This window comes from Colletotrichum phormii (genome assembly GCF_030913505.1).
Source record: "Colletotrichum phormii strain CBS 102054 chromosome Unknown BDP81scaffold_14, whole genome shotgun sequence".
Lineage (NCBI taxonomy): Eukaryota > Fungi > Ascomycota > Sordariomycetes > Glomerellales > Glomerellaceae > Colletotrichum > Colletotrichum phormii.
This window is the reverse complement of record NW_026851456.1, coordinates 374,547-395,026: the sequence shown is the minus strand read 5'-3', so window position 1 is coordinate 395,026 and position 20,480 is coordinate 374,547. Positions and strand designations below refer to the sequence as shown.

The 20,480-nt window shown below is 52.8% G+C and overlaps 4 protein-coding genes across 4 annotated transcripts; 1 reads left to right on the top strand and 3 right to left on the bottom strand.

Moving 5' to 3' along the window:
• Positions 1-1,430: 1,430 nt before the first annotated feature.
• BDP81DRAFT_462478 (fatty acid desaturase) lies at positions 1,431-3,003 on the top strand (the record flags this gene model as incomplete). Its single annotated transcript, XM_060593905.1, has 3 exons — positions 1,431-1,599; positions 1,745-2,604; positions 2,677-3,003. 3 exons carry the CDS (start codon positions 1,431-1,433, stop codon positions 3,001-3,003), a joined length of 1,356 nt encoding a protein of 451 aa, XP_060443280.1.
• A 718-nt stretch (positions 3,004-3,721) lies between these two features.
• BDP81DRAFT_323507 (uncharacterized protein) lies at positions 3,722-4,561 on the bottom strand (the record flags this gene model as incomplete). Its single annotated transcript, XM_060584804.1, has 1 exon — positions 3,722-4,561. One exon carries the CDS (start codon positions 4,559-4,561, stop codon positions 3,722-3,724), a length of 840 nt encoding a protein of 279 aa, XP_060443279.1.
• Positions 4,562-7,021: 2,460 nt separating this feature from the next.
• Positions 7,022-8,450, bottom strand: BDP81DRAFT_472960 (uncharacterized protein; the record flags this gene model as incomplete). Its single annotated transcript, XM_060594636.1, has 3 exons — positions 7,022-7,931; positions 7,989-8,269; positions 8,331-8,450. 3 exons carry the CDS (start codon positions 8,448-8,450, stop codon positions 7,022-7,024), a joined length of 1,311 nt encoding a protein of 436 aa, XP_060443278.1.
• Positions 8,451-10,359: 1,909 nt separating this feature from the next.
• BDP81DRAFT_51111 (uncharacterized protein) lies at positions 10,360-11,310 on the bottom strand. The gene is made up of 2 exons (XM_060595760.1): positions 10,856-11,310; positions 10,360-10,714 (listed from the first exon to the last, which is right to left on the bottom strand). Exons 1-2 carry the CDS (start codon positions 11,014-11,016, stop codon positions 10,462-10,464), a joined length of 414 nt encoding a protein of 137 aa, XP_060443277.1. The 5' UTR covers positions 11,017-11,310; the 3' UTR covers positions 10,360-10,461.
• Positions 11,311-20,480: the final 9,170 nt, after the last annotated feature.

Genomic DNA, 20,480 nt, shown 5'->3' with positions numbered 1-20,480 from the left:
GAGATAGTGTACAGTGTACTCGGTGGTTGGGGCTCATCGGCTGGGACAAGCTTAAACATCAAGGTTCCAAATTCAAAGGGCAGAGTTCCAATTGGTCCAGCAACTTTTGATCATCTCTCTCGTACAAGATACGACGTACAGCTGTCGAGATCCAAAGGCGTTAGATACTCGTACACGTTACGGCAGGCTGGCTGTCTGTGCTTCTATGCAGAGCCCCTGGCTATCGGTTATCTGTGAGCATATTGTCGCATTCGATCCATGTTCCCACAACTTCGAGCTGTGCAATCTGCCTGTTTCACCTTCACTGCTTCAGGGTATCGATTCAGGGTCCAAAAGTACCCACCCACGCTGTCAACGCAAGCTTTCGCCCCCCCCGGTTGCCTGCTAGTGGTTAGTGACGCTCTAGAACTGGGTTGTGCGGGGGTTCGAGCAGGGCAATTGTGGTTGCGCATGCAGGAAAAGGAGAGGAAAGTTGGCCATGCACTGATGCAGCCCGTTGGCTGGAGAGGCTGAAGAAAATGGGAAATCAGATGGGAAGGGAAATTTTGCCGATCTTGGCTCCAATTGTTGGTTCCCATTGGGTTTATTATCTCTCAAGCTCCTTGCTGCGCTTTGTTGGAATGACGCGACACTTGAGGTGAGAAATGCGCGACACTGGTGAAAAGTCCTGCACTAACAGGACCTCACACGCCGATATTGTCTGACCGCCTTTTGTTTTCTCTCTCAAATGGAAAAATTGGAAAAATTGGAAAAATCGATATCTTCTGTGGAGGAATTGAGTTCCTACAACAATGTGGTTTTGATTGCAAAAGTGACTTCGATCTATCATGCAGCCACGGTCTCTCGAGTCTCTGTCAAGGTGTCGCAAATGGCTGTTTTCAGAGCTTTGGCACATGCTTTTTTCTTTGGGGTGAAGACGGAAAGGAACAAAAAAAAAACCCCCCAATTGACAGAGGCAGAACCGAATTCCGAGCCAATCAGAAACTCCAAAAGACAGAGCTCGTGCTCCCTTCGGAAAACAGTCTCCTGGAAGAAGAAGCATTGGGGGAGCATGAGGTTCTATTGCGGTTAGTCAGTGACTTTTGGAGACACTGCCGGTTTCCCAGTGCAAGCGAAACGGAAACGCGACATGGGTTGAAGAGATTGGGTACCCCGTAATAAAGCACTGGTCACCTCCTTTAACGGCATCGTGTCTTCCCACTTTTTTATTTTGGATTCTTTCCCCGTTTTGAAGCCCCTAAAAAAAATCCCTTTCTTACCTGTCCTCGTCCAGATTCAAATGGGTTGAGCAGACGGGATTTCATTTGTTTGACCGCCGCTCCTCCTTCTCTTTCCGTTCTTCCGCCTCTCAATATACTCCTTCTCGTCGCGCGGGGCCTTGGCAATTGAGACTTGAGATCCGCGACTTTTGTTCCAAATCCACACATGCAATGAGTAATCTCATCGTCGCCCCAGACCTGACGGTTCACGATACTATCGTTCTGCAGAACCTTATCGACGACATCGAACGCTACGACGACAAACATCTCGCACCCACCGATGGCGACGAGGGGTATGCCAGTCAGGAATCCTTGGGTGAGAAGTCTAAGGATGATGAACGTGAGCTAGCTTTTCCATTCCCCTTTTGTCTTACCCCATCTCACTTTCACTCTCACTCTCACTCATGCGTTTTCCCACTCACCCCCCTCATCCAACATCGTCTCGTTATTTTTCGGCGAGCATCTCAATTAACAAAGAAATTCAGCCTGCCGCGGAGTTTCAGCCCAGAGAGACGCCAAGGACATCCGCAAGCTAAAGGGCCTAAACGACGCAACAAGCCAAGACTTTGAGCCGTCCGTCTTCTCATCATTCGACCTGCGCGACCTCCCCCACAAGCTCCCAGCCGTCATCTATCAAAATGTCATCGTCCCCTACGTCGCCTGGGGGCGCAAAATCGTCCGCCACGAAACAGACGTCATCATGCTCACGCATCTCATCCTCTACTTCACCCTCTCAGTACCGAGCGCCATCATGCTCTTCCGGAACTTCAACTACGTCCACGGCGTCGTGCACATGATTATGCAGTTCTGGTTCACCGGCACCTACACCCTCATGATGCACCAGCACATCCACATGAACGGCATCCTCTCAAAGAACTGGTCCGTCTTGCGCTTCTTCGACGCCGCGTTCCCCTACATCACCGACCCGCTCATGGGCCACACCTGGAACACGTACTTTTACCACCACGTCAAGCACCACCACGTCGAGGGCAACGGGCCCCACGATTTGTCGTCCACCATCCGCTACCAGCGCGACGATATCTTCCACTTCCTGCACTACGTTGGCCGCTTCATCTTCCTGGTCTGGTTTGACCTGCCGCGGTACTTCTTCCGCAAGGGCCAGACGAAGAACGGCCTCAAGACGGGATTCTGGGAGCTCGGCAACTACGCCTTCCTGTACACCATGTACTGCCTCCACAGCAAGGCAACGACCTTCGTCTTCCTCGGGCCCCTCGCGCTCATGAGGTTGGGTCTGATGGTCGGTAACTGGGGCCAACACGCCTTCGTCGACGCCGACGAGCCGGATTCAGACTTCCGCTCCAGCATCACCCTGATTGATGTGCCGGTAAGCATTTGCCAAGATGGATCCTCCCCCCACATGCCAAGAAGCACGATCGCTGACAATGATATCCCACAGAGCAACCGCTACTGCTACAATGACGGATACCACACATCGCATCACCTCAACCCCCGCCGTCACTGGCGCGATCACCCCACATCCTTCCTGCAGCAGAAGGAGACGTACATTCGCGAAAAGGCGCTCGTGTTCCACAATATCGACTACCTCATGGTGACGGTCAAGCTGCTCCAGAAGGACTACCTGCACCTGGCAAAGTGCCTGGTGCCGGTCGGTGAGCAGATTGGCATGACGATGGAGGAGCGGGCGACGATGCTGCAGCGGCATACGAGGAAGTTTGAGGAGGCTGAGATTCGTGAAAAGTTCCGGGACTATAAGACCAAATGAGGTCAGGTCCTGTCTTTTTCCTTTTCTCAAGACATGGCTTTTGGCACTTGAGAGTCGCGCCGGGATGTTGAGGGCCCTAGAGGAGGAAAGTAATTCTTCCCGGCGCGGCTTTCACATGAGCGTGTCAGCATCTCTTCCTTTTCATTGCATACATGGCGCAAGCGAATTCTGAATAGCAACAAAAAAAAAGTTCGGATCATTAGACGATAGACAAAAAATAAATGTCTTGAGGGGCATACAATGGATTCGAGAGACTCTTCAGCCCTGCTGAGGCTTTTGGGCCATGCACAAATACGTCATACCTTGATATATGGCCATGGTGATGACGCCAATGTTGCTTCGATAGTGATCTATGCAGGTTATCAAGGTTCAGCCCGCTCCTCAATCGGGTCTGACGGTCGATCATTTAATGAACTAGGCAAGCAAATACCTCCTCAGGGTCCATGGGTTGAGACATGGCTCATGGTCCACAGCAACAGAAGAAATGTTGTTCATTTCCCAAGAGACAGCTGTCTCGGACGATGCTAAACGTTCAATCTTGAACAATGCGGGTGGTCCCGCGGGCGTTCCCTCTGGAGCCGGCTGACCTGAGTGGCATGCGGGGATGAGATGAGGTAGAATATGTTGGTGGTATTTGACATTATTGTCGTAAGACGTGGGGGGCATTACATGGTATCTCGTGTGGTATATATCAACAGCATTTCCTGCCCCTTTTTCATCAACGTTGGCATGAACCTATCATGAGGCACGTCCATACTAGAGAACCAGCCATCAACAATGTCAACATCCCGCGGCTCGGGGCCCCATTCTGCGTCGGCGAAGGCGCCGCCAGGCTGGTACTATCCCCGGGACTCGACACCTTCTCGCCCGTCGACGCGACTACGACCTCCCCCGTAGGATACTGCACATTGTACACTGGGGCATTCTTGAGTTCGACCGGCATGCCGAGCGAGTGCTTGCACGTAGGCTGATTCGCCGCAGGCCAATCCAGCTCGCACTCCTCGTCGTATCCCCAAGCACACACCGAGTCGAGTGCGTTGTACAACCCAAAATTCTTGGCCACCCAGCTGTTCGGCTGGTCGAGGCAGCTGGCGAGGAAGTTCATGCTGTTGGACGCGCTGAGGGGCAGCTTCTTGTTCTTGGTCTTGAGGAGTTCCTTGCAGTCGTCCGCCGGCAGCTCCTTGTATGTCATGGCCAGCGGCCCACCCGCGACGGGCGCCTTCTTCGCGGACTTGCCCGTGTATAGGTAGTTCCAAGCATCGTAGCTGACGTCGTAGGCGCCCTGGGACTGGTCGATTCGGAGGAGCTTCACGGTGCGCTTGCGTTCGGAGGTGCCGTCGTCGTAGGTGAGGGATATGCATAGGTTGTTGCAGTCTACGGAGCCAGGCCAGTAGGCGACACGGTCGGTATTGATTTTGCAGCCGAGGACGCCGACTGAGGAGGAGTAGCTATCGTGGGGCGTCGCCCAGACGGTGCCGTCGGCGGCGACACATTTCGGCGAAGATGCGATCAGCAGAAGAAGTAATTGCGACAGCGATGAAAGAGTGGCGCTGCGCATTGTTAGAGAGAGTGGGAAGGGAGGGGTCCCAATAGGATGCCCCTCGCCAAACTAATGAGTGACTTTGGTATAGAGTAAGGTAGCAATAATGATCGTGGCCAGCCGCAAATGCGGCCGATATGCGACTCAAAGGAGTGAGGTCATCGATGATCTGCAGCTTGCGCCGGCTGGTGTGTGATAGTGGTGGTGTGTGGGTTGCAAAGAAAAGAGAGAAGATGGGGAATTCGGATCGCGAACGTTGGGCGCGTGCACCCCGAGACTCAGTGCATCCCATCCGATCCTTCCCCCGGGATTCCTGGTACAAGATGCTCATCTCATCTCGCTTAATTGACGCTTGCGATTCGCCAAAGCGCCCGATCAGACCCGCCACGTGCCTGTGATGACCTTAAAAAAAGATGAAACCTTAAATAGGGGTCCAAGGGACGAATCTGCCTTGTTCACTGCGCAATTATGCACTCGCCAATTGTCTTCCATCCCTTCATCCAAGTCCATGAAAGGCATGCGCTGTCAAGTCTTTCATTGTAAGTCGAAAATGGTATGAATGAGATTGCTCAGTCAAGCGTCTTCCCACATCACTTCTCAAGTAGTCGGAAGGTGCTTAGGAATATTTTGCACCTAAGGTAGTGTCAAGTTGGGGTGTTGACGCAGGGTGGAAGCTCTCAGAGGCCAACTACAGTTAGGGGTAGAATGATGAATTACTGAAATCTGCTCCTCCCTCGACGTATACTCACTGCGCTATATATATATCTAAGCTACTCCTTTATTGCTTAGACTCTTTACTACCTCTAACTAGCCCCCATCCAGGAGGGCTCTAACAGGGCGCCCCTTCTAACTAGGCTTCGTCCTCGAAGCTTAGTAGTAATAAACGTACTACGTTATCTCCCTACGGTAATATTACCCTTTATTATGGCGGTATCGATACGTTCGTAGAGATACCGACCATTTATCCAGGTATAAGTCCCGTACATAAAATAATAATTATTACCCGGCCCTACATCGGCGACCTCTAGGCCGTCGCTACCTCCTCCGGCCGTTAAATAGTCAGTACCCCTACTTTTCTTCACTAATATTAACTCTATTATTATTATATAGGTCTTTTAATTCTTTTTCCTCTTCTCATCTAGTTATAATTACTTGATTTATAAATTATTAATTAGTTTTATTAGCACATTCGTTATTCCCTCGTTACATTATCCCTATTTATTAATAAGTTTTCTAAATCTTCTCTACTCTAGTTCCATAATATACATCCTTAGTAAACTAGTAACGTCGCTATTATCTCCGGGGGTACTATCATTGGCGGCTCGGGCGCGTAGCCCCCGAACGGCGGCGGTGATCCGCCTAAGAAGACGCCCTATTCACGTCCCGAGGTATATGCTCTGTCGGTGCTCTGCTGGTGCTCTTACTGATCATATCAGACTCCTAAGAAGAAGTACAGTAAGAATAAGAAGCTCGTCAAGGCTAGCTCCCGTCGTTAGGTCCCCTGCCCCTCGTACGTCGCGCGCAAGTGTTACGAGCAGGACCCAGGGCAGGCGCCAGCCAGCCCATGATACCTGCCCATTGCTCCTTATCAGCCTTGCCGTTCCGACAATAACCCTTTGGTCAACTAGAAAACGCTCCCAAAAAGCCCTCTACAGTCTCGAAAGTCGCATCACTGCCATTGAGTTTTCGGCAAAGCCAGATCTGCTGGCATTGGCGGACAAAGCTCAAACTGTACGGATCTGGTCGATCATTTCAGGGCTGTGTACACAAATCATTGATATGGGATATAGCCTCACCAGCCTATCCTTCTCTCCCGACGATGTACACTTGAGGACACCTTTCGGGGATATTTCCATCGGCAAGCGTCCCGTTACAGCCCGAGTAGTCAATCTGACCTCAGGGGATGGGCAACTTGAAAACGCGTCTATTGTACCGCAAAATTCACGTTGGCAAGGCTACGGATTGGATGTGGGTGGTAAATGGATCAATTGGAATGGCGCCAATATCGTGTTACTGCCGGCTGATATCGACCCTTCATCGAATTTGAAACGTCCTCGCTGGGATGACAATGAAAGGCGATATCAAGTGGCCGCTGGCGACTTTGTTGTTGCATGGGTCGGTCCCACTGGCGAGCTCTACACCTTGGGGTTTTCAAGAAATATCAAGCCCTTTGACAAAGCCGTCCGTCCTGAAGACTGTTCCTGATAAGTTTCATGCAGCTAGTCAATTCTTAGTTTGGCCTTTTCTCTGTCCTCCCATGTTGCGAATTCTTTGGCCTCAGAACATCGGAATAATTCAATCTAGTCTCCAAAACTGGCCATATGGTCAATTGCGACTCACATGTAGCTCATATTACTCATCCCATCAGACTGAGCGTGTCACTCGACCCTTTTCCCTAATTTCCAACCAGGCTTCTTTGATCATATACCTGGAAGGAAGTTCCGTAGAACACCACCTGCATTGATGACTATACGGGTCTCAATATCCTGCTCTGCGGAACGCTTCATCCAGCTTCAACTCAAGAACCTGCCGCTGAGCCTGAACACTCGCCGTGATCCGCGCATTCTCCTCCTCTCCAGCCCTTTTCTTCTCAGCGACATCACCCTCACCGATATTCTCCACCCCATCAGCCATCATATCATCAGCCTCCGAAGCCGAAGTCGAAGCCATGGGGGCCATCCGCATCCTCGCCATCCTCATCGAAGAAGAGGGCGCAGCCGTACTCGGAAGGAATCCCGGAGCAACGTACTTCTTCGACTTCCCGGCCGATGCAATCAAAGTAGACAGCACCGCGGCGCCAATGTCTAGGACATTGTCCGCCTTGAACGTGTCAGGGTCGTTGAGGAGTTGCAGCCCAATCCCAAAGGCCACCGACAAAAGGGGTCCAGCCCCAGGAATAAAGCCGAGTCCGAGCTGAACCACGTGCGTGACCAGGTCTAGGATGAAAGAAGAGTACTTGTACGGACGCCAGCCAACTTCAACCCCAAACGTCGCGCTGATGATGTTGGCCAGATCAATCTCGCGATGGAAGCCTTCCGCAGCCAAATTATCGTTGGACCTCCAGTTGAGCCCCGCGTACGCAACGAGGAACAGCGCATCGGTCTTGGTCTTTGCATTATACACGCCGTACTCGGGATTGCGCACCTTGTGAGGGATAGTCAGGTAGGTTACCAGGTCCGGGACCTTGAAGAGCCATGTCAGGCCCCGATCAAGGCCGAGACCTGCCTCACGGGTAGACGGGTAGGTCCTTGGCTCTCCTGCGGTGTTGAAGCAGTTGATCGTGTCGCGGGCCTTGAAGTCGATGACGACGTAAGTGCAATACTGCTTGTAAGCTTCGTCGGTCTGCTGGCAGACGGGGAAGTAGATTGCCCGGATCGGAATCGTGGCACTAGGGGTTGTCACGGTCAGCACCTCGCGCATAGCCGGCTGAGCGGGCAACACTTACTCGATCCATAGCCACTGCGTGTCTTTGTTGCGAATCCTGACGGGACGCAGGATGTACTTTCTCGGTCCACCCTTGTCGCGGTCACGCATCTCGTTCCAGTTCAGACTGTTTGGGTGGCTGGTGATGGCGAGCATGCTACCGGGATCCGTGGTCTTGCTCTCGCCGACAAAGAATCTGTCCCATTGTACGAAGCGGGTGTTGTAGAGGTTGGCATACCCGCCCTCGATTCGAGATCGCGGGTGTGTCGGCGCGACGTTTCCGCTGCCGACCCAGCCGTTCCACTGGATGGAATGGGTGAACTACCTGATGCTTAAAGTTGAGGCATGAGAAGGAGGGCCATACCTGGTATTCTATGAGGACGTGGCTGTAGAACTGCTCCGCATTGTCTGCAGACCAGTTGTTACCGTATTTCAGGGACGACCTGACGAAGAAGCATTCGCCTTCGGGAAAGTAGGAGGCCATTGTGTTGGATGATTAAGTTGAAAATCGATGATGAAAGGATATGATAGCGCTGAGAGGACAAAGCTTGAGTTGGAGACAACGGGAAAGTCAGTTGAAGGGCCAGAAGAAGAGAGCTTTTATGTTAATTTAGGACTCTAAGTTCGCTCTGGACAATTTCGCGCAGTCTCACAATATCTAGTTACCACTCAGGTAAGTAGTACTCCGAAACTAGTGTACATTCCCGCCGACAGCTGTCGGATGCACCCTGATGCCACTGTGATGCTATGGCGGAGAGAGTGAGAGGGTGTCAATGATCGAGAGCAGAGCTCGGTGAATGTCTAAATGGCTTGAAAACCCAGATCTTGTGATATGCAGTCCATAGATCCTATGAAGCTCAATCCGGTAGGCAACAAGTGTGACGATCATAGTGGGCTGCGTCGATCGCAACGGGACGAGCCGCCCGGAAAATGTCACAGCAAGGCGGGGTTCGCATAGGAACGTTTCCCGTTGGGCGTGGCCTGCATCTGTCGAGCTGTAGTGGTATGCAGTGTGCAAATCGGTTGATATCTGTGTTGCTGGGCTTCACGGCCCGGTACTGCTACCCCGACTTCATCCCGCATCGGCGTAGCAGGATCATGTCGTCCCGCGTCAGACCGGTCCGATGAGTGCCTGCACAGCGTTGTACATGTCCAAATCAAGCCGTCCACATCATGTAGCGCTCCGGCCCATCATGCGGCCGTCGCTTGAGAATACGAGGAGTCAAGATTTGCCTAGTGGTTTACCCCTCCGTGGGCAAGAGTATGCAGAATTGAGGATGGTATACGTAAACGAATACTTCTTCGTCTGTCCTAAAACCAGAAGAAAAGTCACTCATAGCAAGAATGGAAAGTTCATATTAGAGGCGTGCAACGGCGTGAGTGAGGTACTGAAAGCCGCTACGGATCACTAAAAGTGAAGATGATAGCATTAGCCCATCTCCATCCTCCAAGGAGCGGAATGTGATATTCATCTAGGAGCCATGTTATCCAAAACACGCGTCAGCGAAGCAATGTTCAAGCACCTCAATCAATCCATGATGGGTACCAAACTGACGCCCTGCGAACGGACCTCTCTCTCGACAGACCATGAGTATGCCCGATCTGGAAGTTCAGCATGATTGACATCACAGACCGGGCGGAGCCGACATCAGATGGCCCAGTTCAGTCGTGCATATGCCAAAGTTTGGCAAAACTTCGGATGGTTCGCAGATCACAAGCAACGACAAGCCCCCTGGCCGAAAACTGGGCAAACGCTACGAACTTCGCATCGGAAGCTCCCATGCAACGATACCTCCGCCCGCAGACCATAACCTTAGCGATTCCAGTACTGCTGGCTGAGACCGACGTGATGTAGGGCGGAACTCTGGGACAATGACAAGACTGATTAAGTCCCCCGCGATCATGAGCTTCCCATTCAACATGTCGAGAAGGTTGGCTTAACATGTTTGTATTATGCTGGGCTAGCCAGCATTACGGATGCCTGGTGACCATCTCTCGAAAGACAAGAATCCTCCCATGGGTTGGTGGGCTGGAGCCTCACCAAGCCCTGTATGCAAGTTACCTCCCCACAACCAGCTCTCTCCTCCAAGGCTGTCAAGCAGTATAGTTGAACCTTGACCACTTGTGCCGAGGCTATGCCCTCTGCTCATTCGACCCTTCCAGTCGTTTGCCGCGTTCCCCGAAGTGCAGGCTGCGGGTCCGAGTGACGTGAAACATCGGAAACCATGACTTCGTGACGTATCCGACCCTTTCAGCGAAGAAAAATAACAGTATCGAAGATGCAGTGCCATGCTCGCAAATGTGGCTGACGAAAATCAGGTCCTCGGGGGACTTATGTACAATCCCCTCACCCGACGAGCAGAAGAAAGTTTCCAATCCGACATATGCCGAAACCCATAATAATTGTTGACGAATTCTTTCATTCATGTAAAAGTGCAGCTAAAGTGCGGTATTTGAATCCGAAGGGGTCCCTATCACGGGACGACCTGGGATGACTACCGGCGCTCTGGCTCGAAAGGGTTCTCGGCTCGCTGGTGAGGCTGGCGCTCGGCTTCGAAGGGGTTGTCGTTTCCGGGTTGGTTATTTTGGCCATGCGGCTGCCAGGCACGCGGGGGCTTGCCCATGGTCGAGTGATCGTAGACATCGCCGTCGATCTCGAGGTCGATGTCGTCCTCCTTGCGCTCTTGCTTTTGTCTTCTCATGTGCAACACAGTCAAGACACCAAGGGTACCGCAGATGAGCACAGCACTGGAAAAGCATTCATGTTAGTTTTGGCTGAACGATGAATGCCAAGGTAGGCCATGGGGCAAATGGGCGAGATGCGAATGCAAACAAGACTCGTAGGGAATCCAGGTAGGGCAGAATGCGGGACTGTTCGGATAGACCTACGCAGTAACGCCGATGGTGATGCCGATAATTTTGGAGGACTGGAAGGGCTTTTCGCAGCGAGAGCTGTTGTCGCCATCCGCGCAGTCATCGCGCGCAGCGAGGTAGTGCACGGCGCGGGCGACGGGTGCCAGGAGGCTCGAGGCGGTTGTTGAAGAACTCATGATGCGACAGAGGAGGGATCGGATTATTGTGGATATGATGTAACGGTTCGTTAGTGGGTTGGATTATCGTTTGTATCCACGATGGATTTCCCTCGATTTCCGATAGAATCGCAGAGTTCGTCACGTCGCGTCAAGTACGGTAGACTTCTCCCTTTCGTATTTAATTCCCTGACTTGAGCTGTCTGCGTCTTGTCGCGACTATCGCAATGCTCGTCCTCGAATTCTTATCGTTCGGTTGCGGCGAGCGGGTTGCGGCGAGCGGGTTGCGGCTGGCTCGTCTGTAATGAGTGGATTCGCCCCTGTGTCGCTTGTGTGAAACCGGATTCGGAGCCCCTGTTATCGCTTTCTCTAGTTGCCAACGGTTTTTTATGCAAGGAGTGACTGTAGTGAAGAGAGAAAACAGTTTGTGAATAGAGACACAAAAAAAGTGGTCGATGCCAAGAGGAGATGCAGGAAGGAAGGATGGAACAAAAGAGTGAATAACCGGAAGGTTTGCGTTTGTTGGAGAGGGAAAACAGGAAGGGGGCGGCGAGGAGGGAAAGAGCGCGAGATTGAGGCGGGCAGGGACGGGAAAGCAACCTGGAAGGAATGGAAGGAACTGATGGAATTTGGGAAGGGACCCGACACCTTGAAAACACGGGGAAAGTGGAGGGAAGAAAGGTGAGGCAACCTGCCTACCTATTCAGGGGAGGGGCGGCCGGCCGTCTCAGGGTCCAGGGGGAAAAGAGGCAGGCACCACCGCACGTACGCCCGACGCAGGTACGACAGGAGCAGGCGCAGGAACAGGAAGGAACCCGTAACCCCTCCTCCCTCATTCGACAACAACGTGCCTGCGTCAAATGTCTCTATTTTCAACCATTCCTTCCATACCATCCCCCATCAGGAACGCATTCGATCCATCAGTTGATTTAGCGGCTGCGCATTCTGCATATTCTGCATTTGCGAGGAAAGACATGGTTCCAAACTGGGGGAAGAATGTGGCTGTGTCTCACTCAGCTTCGTTTTCAATGAGGCCGAGAGTGCCGAAATTGGCCGTCGTGATTGGCTCATTGAACCCCCCCCTAAAAAGGCCTCCCCTTAAAACGGTCCTAACAAACACGATCCGAGTCAACCGAATACGGCCAATGGACAGCCAACACGGGCGACAATACTGCCGCAGTCAGTCGCCTCGACTCTGGCTTTGCCTCCCTACAAACTGCATGACCCAAACGCATTACTGATGACACTGCCAAAGAAGGGTTCGAGAGGGGCTTTTGGAGTCTTTCGTGGGCTATCGTGGGCATCGCCAATTGATAGAGTGGGAGCCTCGGGATTAGAGTGGCTGCCAAAGAATTGGTCTTGCGGGGAAATGCTTGTCTCGTGTTTCACATTCCAAACTCCCTGTTCGCTGTGTCCGGTGAGAAATTGGCATGTCATCCCCTTCTTTCGAGGTCGGGTGACACTGTGGCAGACAAGACTGTTGCGTTGCGCGCGCGACGGCCCTCGAATTTGATGGGTTTGGCAGCGTGAACTCTGCGAGGGCGTTCATCCCGCCATAGTGTAGAAGACTCGGCATAACATTGATGACTGAGCACCCGGGCAATCAACAGCTCTCTATTAAAGTTCATGACGACAGCGACGTCAATTGACATTTTTCTTTACACCAGACGTTTTCCTCTGCTACCTACTTCTCAACCCGGAACCGCGGCACAATCTTAATCTCCCTTTCCCCTCTGCCGTCCCCCCCTCACCGAGGCAGCGGCAGCGACTCAGCGACCGCCTACTAACAACCACGTCTTGTGACATGCTTCAGACAACTCACCGCATGAATTGTAACGAGTTATCCCGGCGATATGGCCGACGGGAAGAGCCAACCGACGCACCTTTCATTTCGCCTAATGAGCCTTGTGGTGCTCGAGCTTCCACTCAGATCCCATGCGTGACCGCCGACCAGAGGGACGCACTGACCAGGGAAAAGCAAGACAGACCATTGGAAGTTTGTTAATAATAGAACCAACCCTGAGACAGCGCCCCGCCAGGGTTTTCTCCCCGTGTCCCTTTTTTTGGAATGCCCTCGCCTACTGCCGAGGTGCCGCTGGCGTTGGAAAATCCCCCGACTCAATTTATCTGTGGAGGGACCCTGACTTGTCGGAAGCCTTGCGGGATACCGAATAATTGAGATCACCAGGACCGCAGACACGGATACGAGCGACGACGGGCAGTTCGTCGGCCACCTTACTTAAGCTACTTTTGCGTGATTATCGCTCCGCGCGATGTGAGATTGGCCGATGCGACTGGAATTTATCTGCACGACAATGGATCATTGAACCGCATTCTTGGGATTTCTCCGTCGGAATGCAGTCCCTATTGCCGTTGGGCCCAGAACGATCGAGCCGGCGGACTCGGAAAGCATTTTCGGCCCGAGAAGGGCTGGTGGACGGATATGAAGATGTGCGATTGCGCCTCCGATAAGGCCACGAGGCCGCACGGGGTGACATCCGAGTGATGGATTCTCTGAGAGGCGGAAGATTTCTCCGAAGCGGGTCTTCGCTATATATTCGGTTGCCGGCTCCGTCTCCGATGTCTCGAGTTTCGCCACCCGATCATCCCGTGTTTTATGGGTCTCGAGGCCGGTCACGGGAAGAGATGTCGAAAGCTTCCGGAAGACTCACGGGACATGATCCTGCAAAACAACCAATCACGCCTCCTCAAGACCGTTATCAGAGTTCAATATCTTGGCTAACTTAGCTTCCAGGCGCAGGAGCAAAGACTTCCCTTCCCCAAACGCCTAGAAACGTCCGAGCTGGAGCGTGCAGAAGACAGCCTTGCGGTTCCTGGCCTCACCAAAAGACAAGAAGTGATGATCAGATGGATCCGCAACACGTCACACGGACGGTAGTCAAGTAGGTAGGGCTTTTGCTGAGGCAAAGTTGAGACGACGAGAACGCTACATTCACGGCGGAACCGCTTTCCTCGTTGGGAGTTGCGTCTCAACACACAGAGACATATCAGTCCCGTTCGCTATGGACTCGAAGACCAAGACTTTTGCCACTTTTGCGAAAGGCCATGTGCGGTCCAAGCACCGAATAACGAGTTCATCGTCAATTGTTTCGTTTCAATTAACGAGAGCCAAGGCCAAGGAGGAGAACACTTGACTCGGTGGAAACTTCGAAATTCGGAATTCCAGATTTGCCATTTTACCATTTCTCATCGAGCATACGAATACCTCGGCATAGAGCACAGGATTCCCATCAAGAATGGGCATCCTCCGATACCCCATCTTCCGCTGTTCGCCGTTCTCCATAGACATGCAGCTTTGCGCTCCATGTAGCTCTCCGCTAGCTAGTGGACATTACCCATGTTCTTTGTGATAGCTAGCGGCGGCAGCGGCTCTTCCCTCGTTCACCACCGCGGCTAAGCTAGTAAGGTAAGCATACTGGATCACAAAGGAAGGAAAAGAAAAAATTGTTTCACTGGGACGACTGGTACTTACTCTCACGCCTTTTCCATCTTTGTCTGTGCATTCCGACGCCATTATGTAAGAGATTCTTATGGCCCGTCAAGCTAGACAGGTGTGAGTGCGGCAGGCATGCAAAATGTTCTAGACTCTCCAAAAGCTTTTTGCTGGTAAGCGAGAATGGGGCGGGATGGAGAAAGCACGATGCGGAGCGGCGGCGGGTGGAGGAGGCTCTTTGGAGACTTTTGGGACGTTGGTGAGGATGATTGAGATTGGGCGGCCAAGGCGGGCCAGACTGGGTCTGGAGATTAGACAGCGAAGCTGAATAAATCCATTTGAAGACAGCCAAGAAAATGAGGCGTCATCGCTAGGGATGACAACATTTTCGGCAAACGAGGTTGTGCTGCGTTTCTCGTGGTTGGCTCTGTCTGGGACATCTCCGAGGGAGAAGGGGACTGGAGCAGTGAGAGAGAGGTTGAAGTCATGGCTAGAGCACCGAGAGCTTCAGCCGCCGGGCGACGCCGTGGCGGGGCAGTAGGAGCTCAGAGCTGTGCTGGGAACTGGGACCTGATCGATCCGCGGGGAACGGGCCACCAAAGGGATTGTCGATTTTGTCCTTTTTCAATGAGGGGGTTTCGTCCTATTCGCAACTTACACTTGTCGACGATGCCTGCGATCAGCCCTTGGCATGAAGCGTGATTATGACGATGTCTCCTTTATTACCCCTCACCTCTCTGGATTAAAGTGTATTTGGTGTAGTCGACCGTCCCAAAGAAATGTCCACGTGAACAGCGCTCATGTGACGCGACGTCTCATCCCGCGGAGATACAATCATCGAAAGGGCGCGAGTTCATGCCATATTGATCTTGCGGCACAACTGCCACCACTACACCAATGAAAGCCATGAACCTGCGATGCTCGATGGTGTGGACAAAATAGATGCATGTAGTTGAGGCTGGCCGTCTAGCGATCTCCCGCCTCAGTTTTAGTAGAATGCGGGGGTGGAAAGGTTGTGTTGGAAAAGGAGAACCTGGGGAAACATGAAATAGTTTGCTCGCGATAAGGATCTCGAGGTTGAGTGGTTAAAGGGGTCTTGGTCCCGTCCGCGCGGGGTTTCACTTGGATCTTGCTGCACCCGGTGCCATGCCGGGGAAGATGAAAGAGGCCAAGCGTTATCAGCCTCGTAACGTGTTGATATCAATCGATTATCTCTTTGCTTCGAGCCTGATGCTTGTGTTCGTGACCGCTTGTTTCTGTTTCCTCTGCCCGGGGCTCAGTGACGTGAGTAGGGGCAAACACGAGATGTTGTTGTCTGATGATTGCTTAGAGTTGACGAATGGCTGGTTAGCCGTGGCCTCGTTTTCTCCTTGCGATTTGGGATGGACTGAGCGTCCAGGCCCAATGTCCCGATTCAGTATCTATCTACAAAATGCGAAGACAAAGAATGATCTGAGAGCAAAACGACGAACTCTTGGCTTGAGAACTCGAGCTCGGATTTTGCCCTGTCTCGAGGGTTGCACGTCCAAAGGAGCAATGAACATTGAAGCAACACGTGTGTATATGGGCACAGGTATGAACCTTGCTGTAGATTTTGACTTGCCGCGCCCGCCCGTTGGCGTGTTTGACGACGGGCTTGGGTGACGCTCAAGTCAGCTCATTTAAGATTTTCTAGAAATCCCAACTGACAAGTTCAGACTTGCGCTTGCCGCATGTTTCGAGAAGCATGGCTGCCCTGTCTTTCACCGTTGCCGTTGGCTGTTGCCGTCCCTACTTGTAGAAATCATGGGACGAATGACTCTCCAAGGATCCTGTGAGCCTGCGAGGAGCTTTTTACCCTTGGGGATGCATGTGGCTTTGGCTGTTCTGGTAGGCTTCTAAAACGGTCCGTGAGATCGGCCTGACCGCGTCCGTCCCAGTGCCGTCCGCGCTGCCGCTGAGGGAGCCGTGAGCGTGCGGGCGCGGCGCCGGTATCGGGGGGATGGGCAAAAGGTTTTCTGTTGCGGCAAAGTTTGCACAATCTTTCATGAATCAGGAAAGGACAGCAAATGAAGCGAAATTGGGTAAATGTCACGATGTGACCGGCAAGCGCAACAGAATGCCGGCCAAGAGTATGACAGTATGACTCCCCTCGAGCCAAGTCGGCGAGCGTGACGAGGTGGGGGTGGTTGGAGGGGTTCGGGATGGTTCCCGGATCACCGAGAAGGACCCTGAAGCGCAAGGGGCCACGGGGGCTAAGCTAGGGAGGGGTGGGAATGTCTTGCTCGGTTTTTGGGCATTGGAGGCGACGGTCGCCGATGAGGACCGCCGGCTAGCGGTGAATCGGTGATGACTCTCCACGGAAACATTCTTCCCCTGGATGACACCTCTGCGTTAGATGACGACTGTTGGCGTGTGAGCGGTTAATTACTGTCGTAGAGGAGGTGTACAATATGGAAAACATTAAACAGTGGAGCTGGGCGATCTCGAAACATGCTCATGGAGAAGACACCACATAAAAACCAAGGCTATGAGTGAGAAAACTCCATAGAAACTCAGGAACAATGTTCGTGAGTTCGTTGTTGACATCATGTTAGCGACCTCCTGGCACGATGTACCGGTTCACAAGAAAAAATATGCTGGGCTACAAATGTACATTTACGACGAGTATCCACACTCGTAGCAGGGCTGCAGGAACTGTGGTCCTTTGCCCAAGTTGGAAAAGGTGGCCAAGATCGTGGGTCCGAACGACCGCTCTGGATCGCGATGGAAGTGTTCCATCTCTTTTCTCTGAGCTTAGGTCATCCGACTTTGGTCTCCTGCTGCCCAGGGCGTCGTGGGCGTGCGGCGTTTGTCCATCGAGAACTTTTCCCATGGGCATGTTGGAAGATGGAGCAAATTCTCCAGCTCGAAGCTCCATCCAGTCTGCAGCTGTGGCAGTGACATGTGTGGGAAATCAGTGGAGATCAATGCCTGCGCCCGCCGAGGTGGCTAATGGATGATGAATGGATTCTTTCTGCCCACGGGGTTGGAAAGAAATTTTCAGCTGGCTGCTTGCTGCGGCTTCGTTCCCTTTTGGAGATCCCACGATGGAATCAAATGTGAATGCCAGCGGCCACCGGCATGAAGCCATGGGGTACTCCAACCCTACACCCCCCTTGGAGCTACGTTTTCCTTGTCTGAAAAGGGACAGAGAAGTGAGCGCCCAAGCGGCGTCAGGGGGGGCTACGAAAGGCACGTATACGGATACTAGCCTCACTGGGTACGCTGTAACCGCCTGTAGGAGGGGTTCTTGGCTCCTGGCTTATTGGAGACGTGCTATTGGAGTTTACCGAAAGAGACGAAAATTTTCGAAAAGAATATGCGCCTGGGTAAAAGAAGAATGAAGAAAAAAAGCCGTCGAAAATGGGATGGGCAGGTGACTCCGGTTAGTTATACGTAAGAGAAACTTCATGAGTGGCCCGGTGGCCTTGGAAGTGGATATTTGGCCCCCCTGCTTCCGGTCCCCGTTTTCTCCGTTTTTGTTTCCCTAAAGTGGGAATTTTGGCTTGCGGTTCGTTTCCATTCACGATCCTAGGCCAAGTCTAGAAGCACGTTTTCCTAGCCAGGAATTTCACTCGCACGCAATCGAGCAGACTTTGAAAGAAAAAACTTCAAGATGGCGGCTCCATTATGGAAAAGACGATGGCTTGGCAGGTCAACGCGGCTAAATGACAACCTTTGCGGGCAGGCGAATGGATGGACTTCTTCCCGCACCGCACCGGACCGCACCACTTTCCCTCGATTTAGGAATAGACCAAGCTGAGATACAGTAGAGCCCGGGATGGCCATCCGTTACGGGGACGGAAGAGCACTTTTGAGAATGGTTGATGTTGGTGATGGTGGGGAATCGCGCGGCTCACTGCTGAGTATCGGCACAGACAGAAAGACGGTGACGGTGCGCTCCGTCGGTCAAGCAGACCTAATAGTCCAGAGCCTCAAAAGTGTTGACCGCGAGCAATAGGAGAGGCTGAGAGACGTACCCCGATCGGCCGGTCGGACGGTCGGGTTGACAGTGTCGACCCTTTTCTATTGCGGCTTGGTCCGGACTGCAGATCCGGTGGTACGATCGAATAGGGATCTTAGATCTATCTTGTCTCGGAGTAGAGTTGCAACACGAGGTTTCAACTACGATGCTGTGGCGGTGATGTGTGGGTTACGGTGATGCCGTTGACTGGTTTACGAGATGTGACGAGAAGCCTCGTTGTCTGCTCTATTCCTTTTCGCGGGTTGCGCCTCGGTATGAGCTGCTTACGTGTGTGTTTACTGCAGACTGCTAGGCTGCTTGCCACTTGCCGAACTCGACTTACACCGGCGTTGAATACGTGTTCCACGCCCCGAAGCCACTAGGCATGCGTGTCAGTTTGAGAACGAGCAGATGGCGCTAATGACTGATGCCATCACTTGCGATGGCAAGATGAGCCAGAACGCCGATGTACTCAAATCGTTGCCCGTTCAATCGTCATGTCTGGTCCGTTGCCGTTGTGGCCCGTTTCTGCATCTCACGATATGTCACCGGCTGGGCACCCGGGGCAGATGCCCCGTGGGCCGTGGACACCTTCCCCAGAGGAAACCGGAGAACATCAGGTTTGCAGCTTGCTTCTGCCGACAGGTGCATTGTGATGGCCTTATCGACCAAGTCACCTGCAATGTCATCTGGCACGAACACACCTCGTGGAGAGCTCCGGTTCTTGGTACAGGTTGAGAGGTTGGAGGGACCCCGCAGCGCGATTCCTGGGCAACAATAGAAAATCGTACCACATGGCATCGTGCGACTGCATCTGAGGGAAGAGGATGCGGTTTGGTTCTGCTGGTTTTCTCATGCTCTTGGCCAATGGTGTCATTTCCCAGGACTATGCTGGCGGCGGCTACAACCTAGTTCGGTCAGTGCTAAGTTTAAGGTGCCGCCCGATCTGCTCTCTGGCATCAATCTGGGAGATGCTGGCATCATCCTCCCGTCTTGCGTTATTACTGCGATGCGCTGGAAACACCTGGATGGTTGGCGGCTCCATGGGCCGTAACCGGCTCTGTTGCGGACGGTCGCAGCAGCATGATGCCATCCACATGTTAGCTGGTGTGCTGTAACTTGTAAGCCTGTAACTAGCTGTAACTGCGCACCCCTTTGTCTCCATTGCGTTTGTTTCCTCTTGCTGCTACTGCTGCTACACGTGTCTGGCTTGTGGACGCAGCAAGAATTGGTTTCCCCTCCGTTGCATCATCCAGTACGACGCCGTGCCCCTGGCCTTGCGCCATTGTGGACTACCGAGCACGACCTCAAGGGTTCGCAAATCGTGATGGCGGCGAGAGGGAGAATGAAAGCTGAGGCTGGTTGTTCCCCGTAGCGGTCAGGTACAGACTGTACAATACCGTAGTTACAAGTACCTACCGCCTGTCTCTTGTCCAGGTTGTCTTGGCTCTTTGGTGGCTCTCTTCCCAGGTTCCGGCGATGGTGCTCCGGGATGAGATATACGTACCGAGTTTACCTGATCGCCGCGCTACAGGACCGCGATCAGGCGGCGGCATCTCCTCCCAAACAGCGCCGTCTCTTGCGGTGGACGGCCCTCAAACGTGAGGTTGGTTCCTAACTTCCTAGGAATAGAATACAAGTTACGGATGCCCTACGTACCTACACGTGGGCCCGCCAGGACTATTTCTCAGTGTCATGGCTCAGAACAGAGGTTGCGACTTTGGAGCCAGGCGCATGGTCAGGCGGCCACCAAGGAACTCGACCCATGCCATGGCAGGCTACGCCATGCCTTGCAAATGTTGCAACAATGAACCAGCTCGGGCCAGCATCCGTCCTTCTCAGCCAGTCGAAGGGAGCTGGTGGGCTCAGTCACTGGTTGGCGTTGGTCATGTTTGAGAAGTGTCAGTTGGCGCAATGTACAGCTGCGCTTGGAACAAACTGGAGCAGGTACTTCGCGCAATGGACCCATCTGGTGGAGATGGTCCAGGCTCTTTTTTTCACACTTTTTTTTCTTTCTTCCCATCCTTGGTTGATTCACACACACCT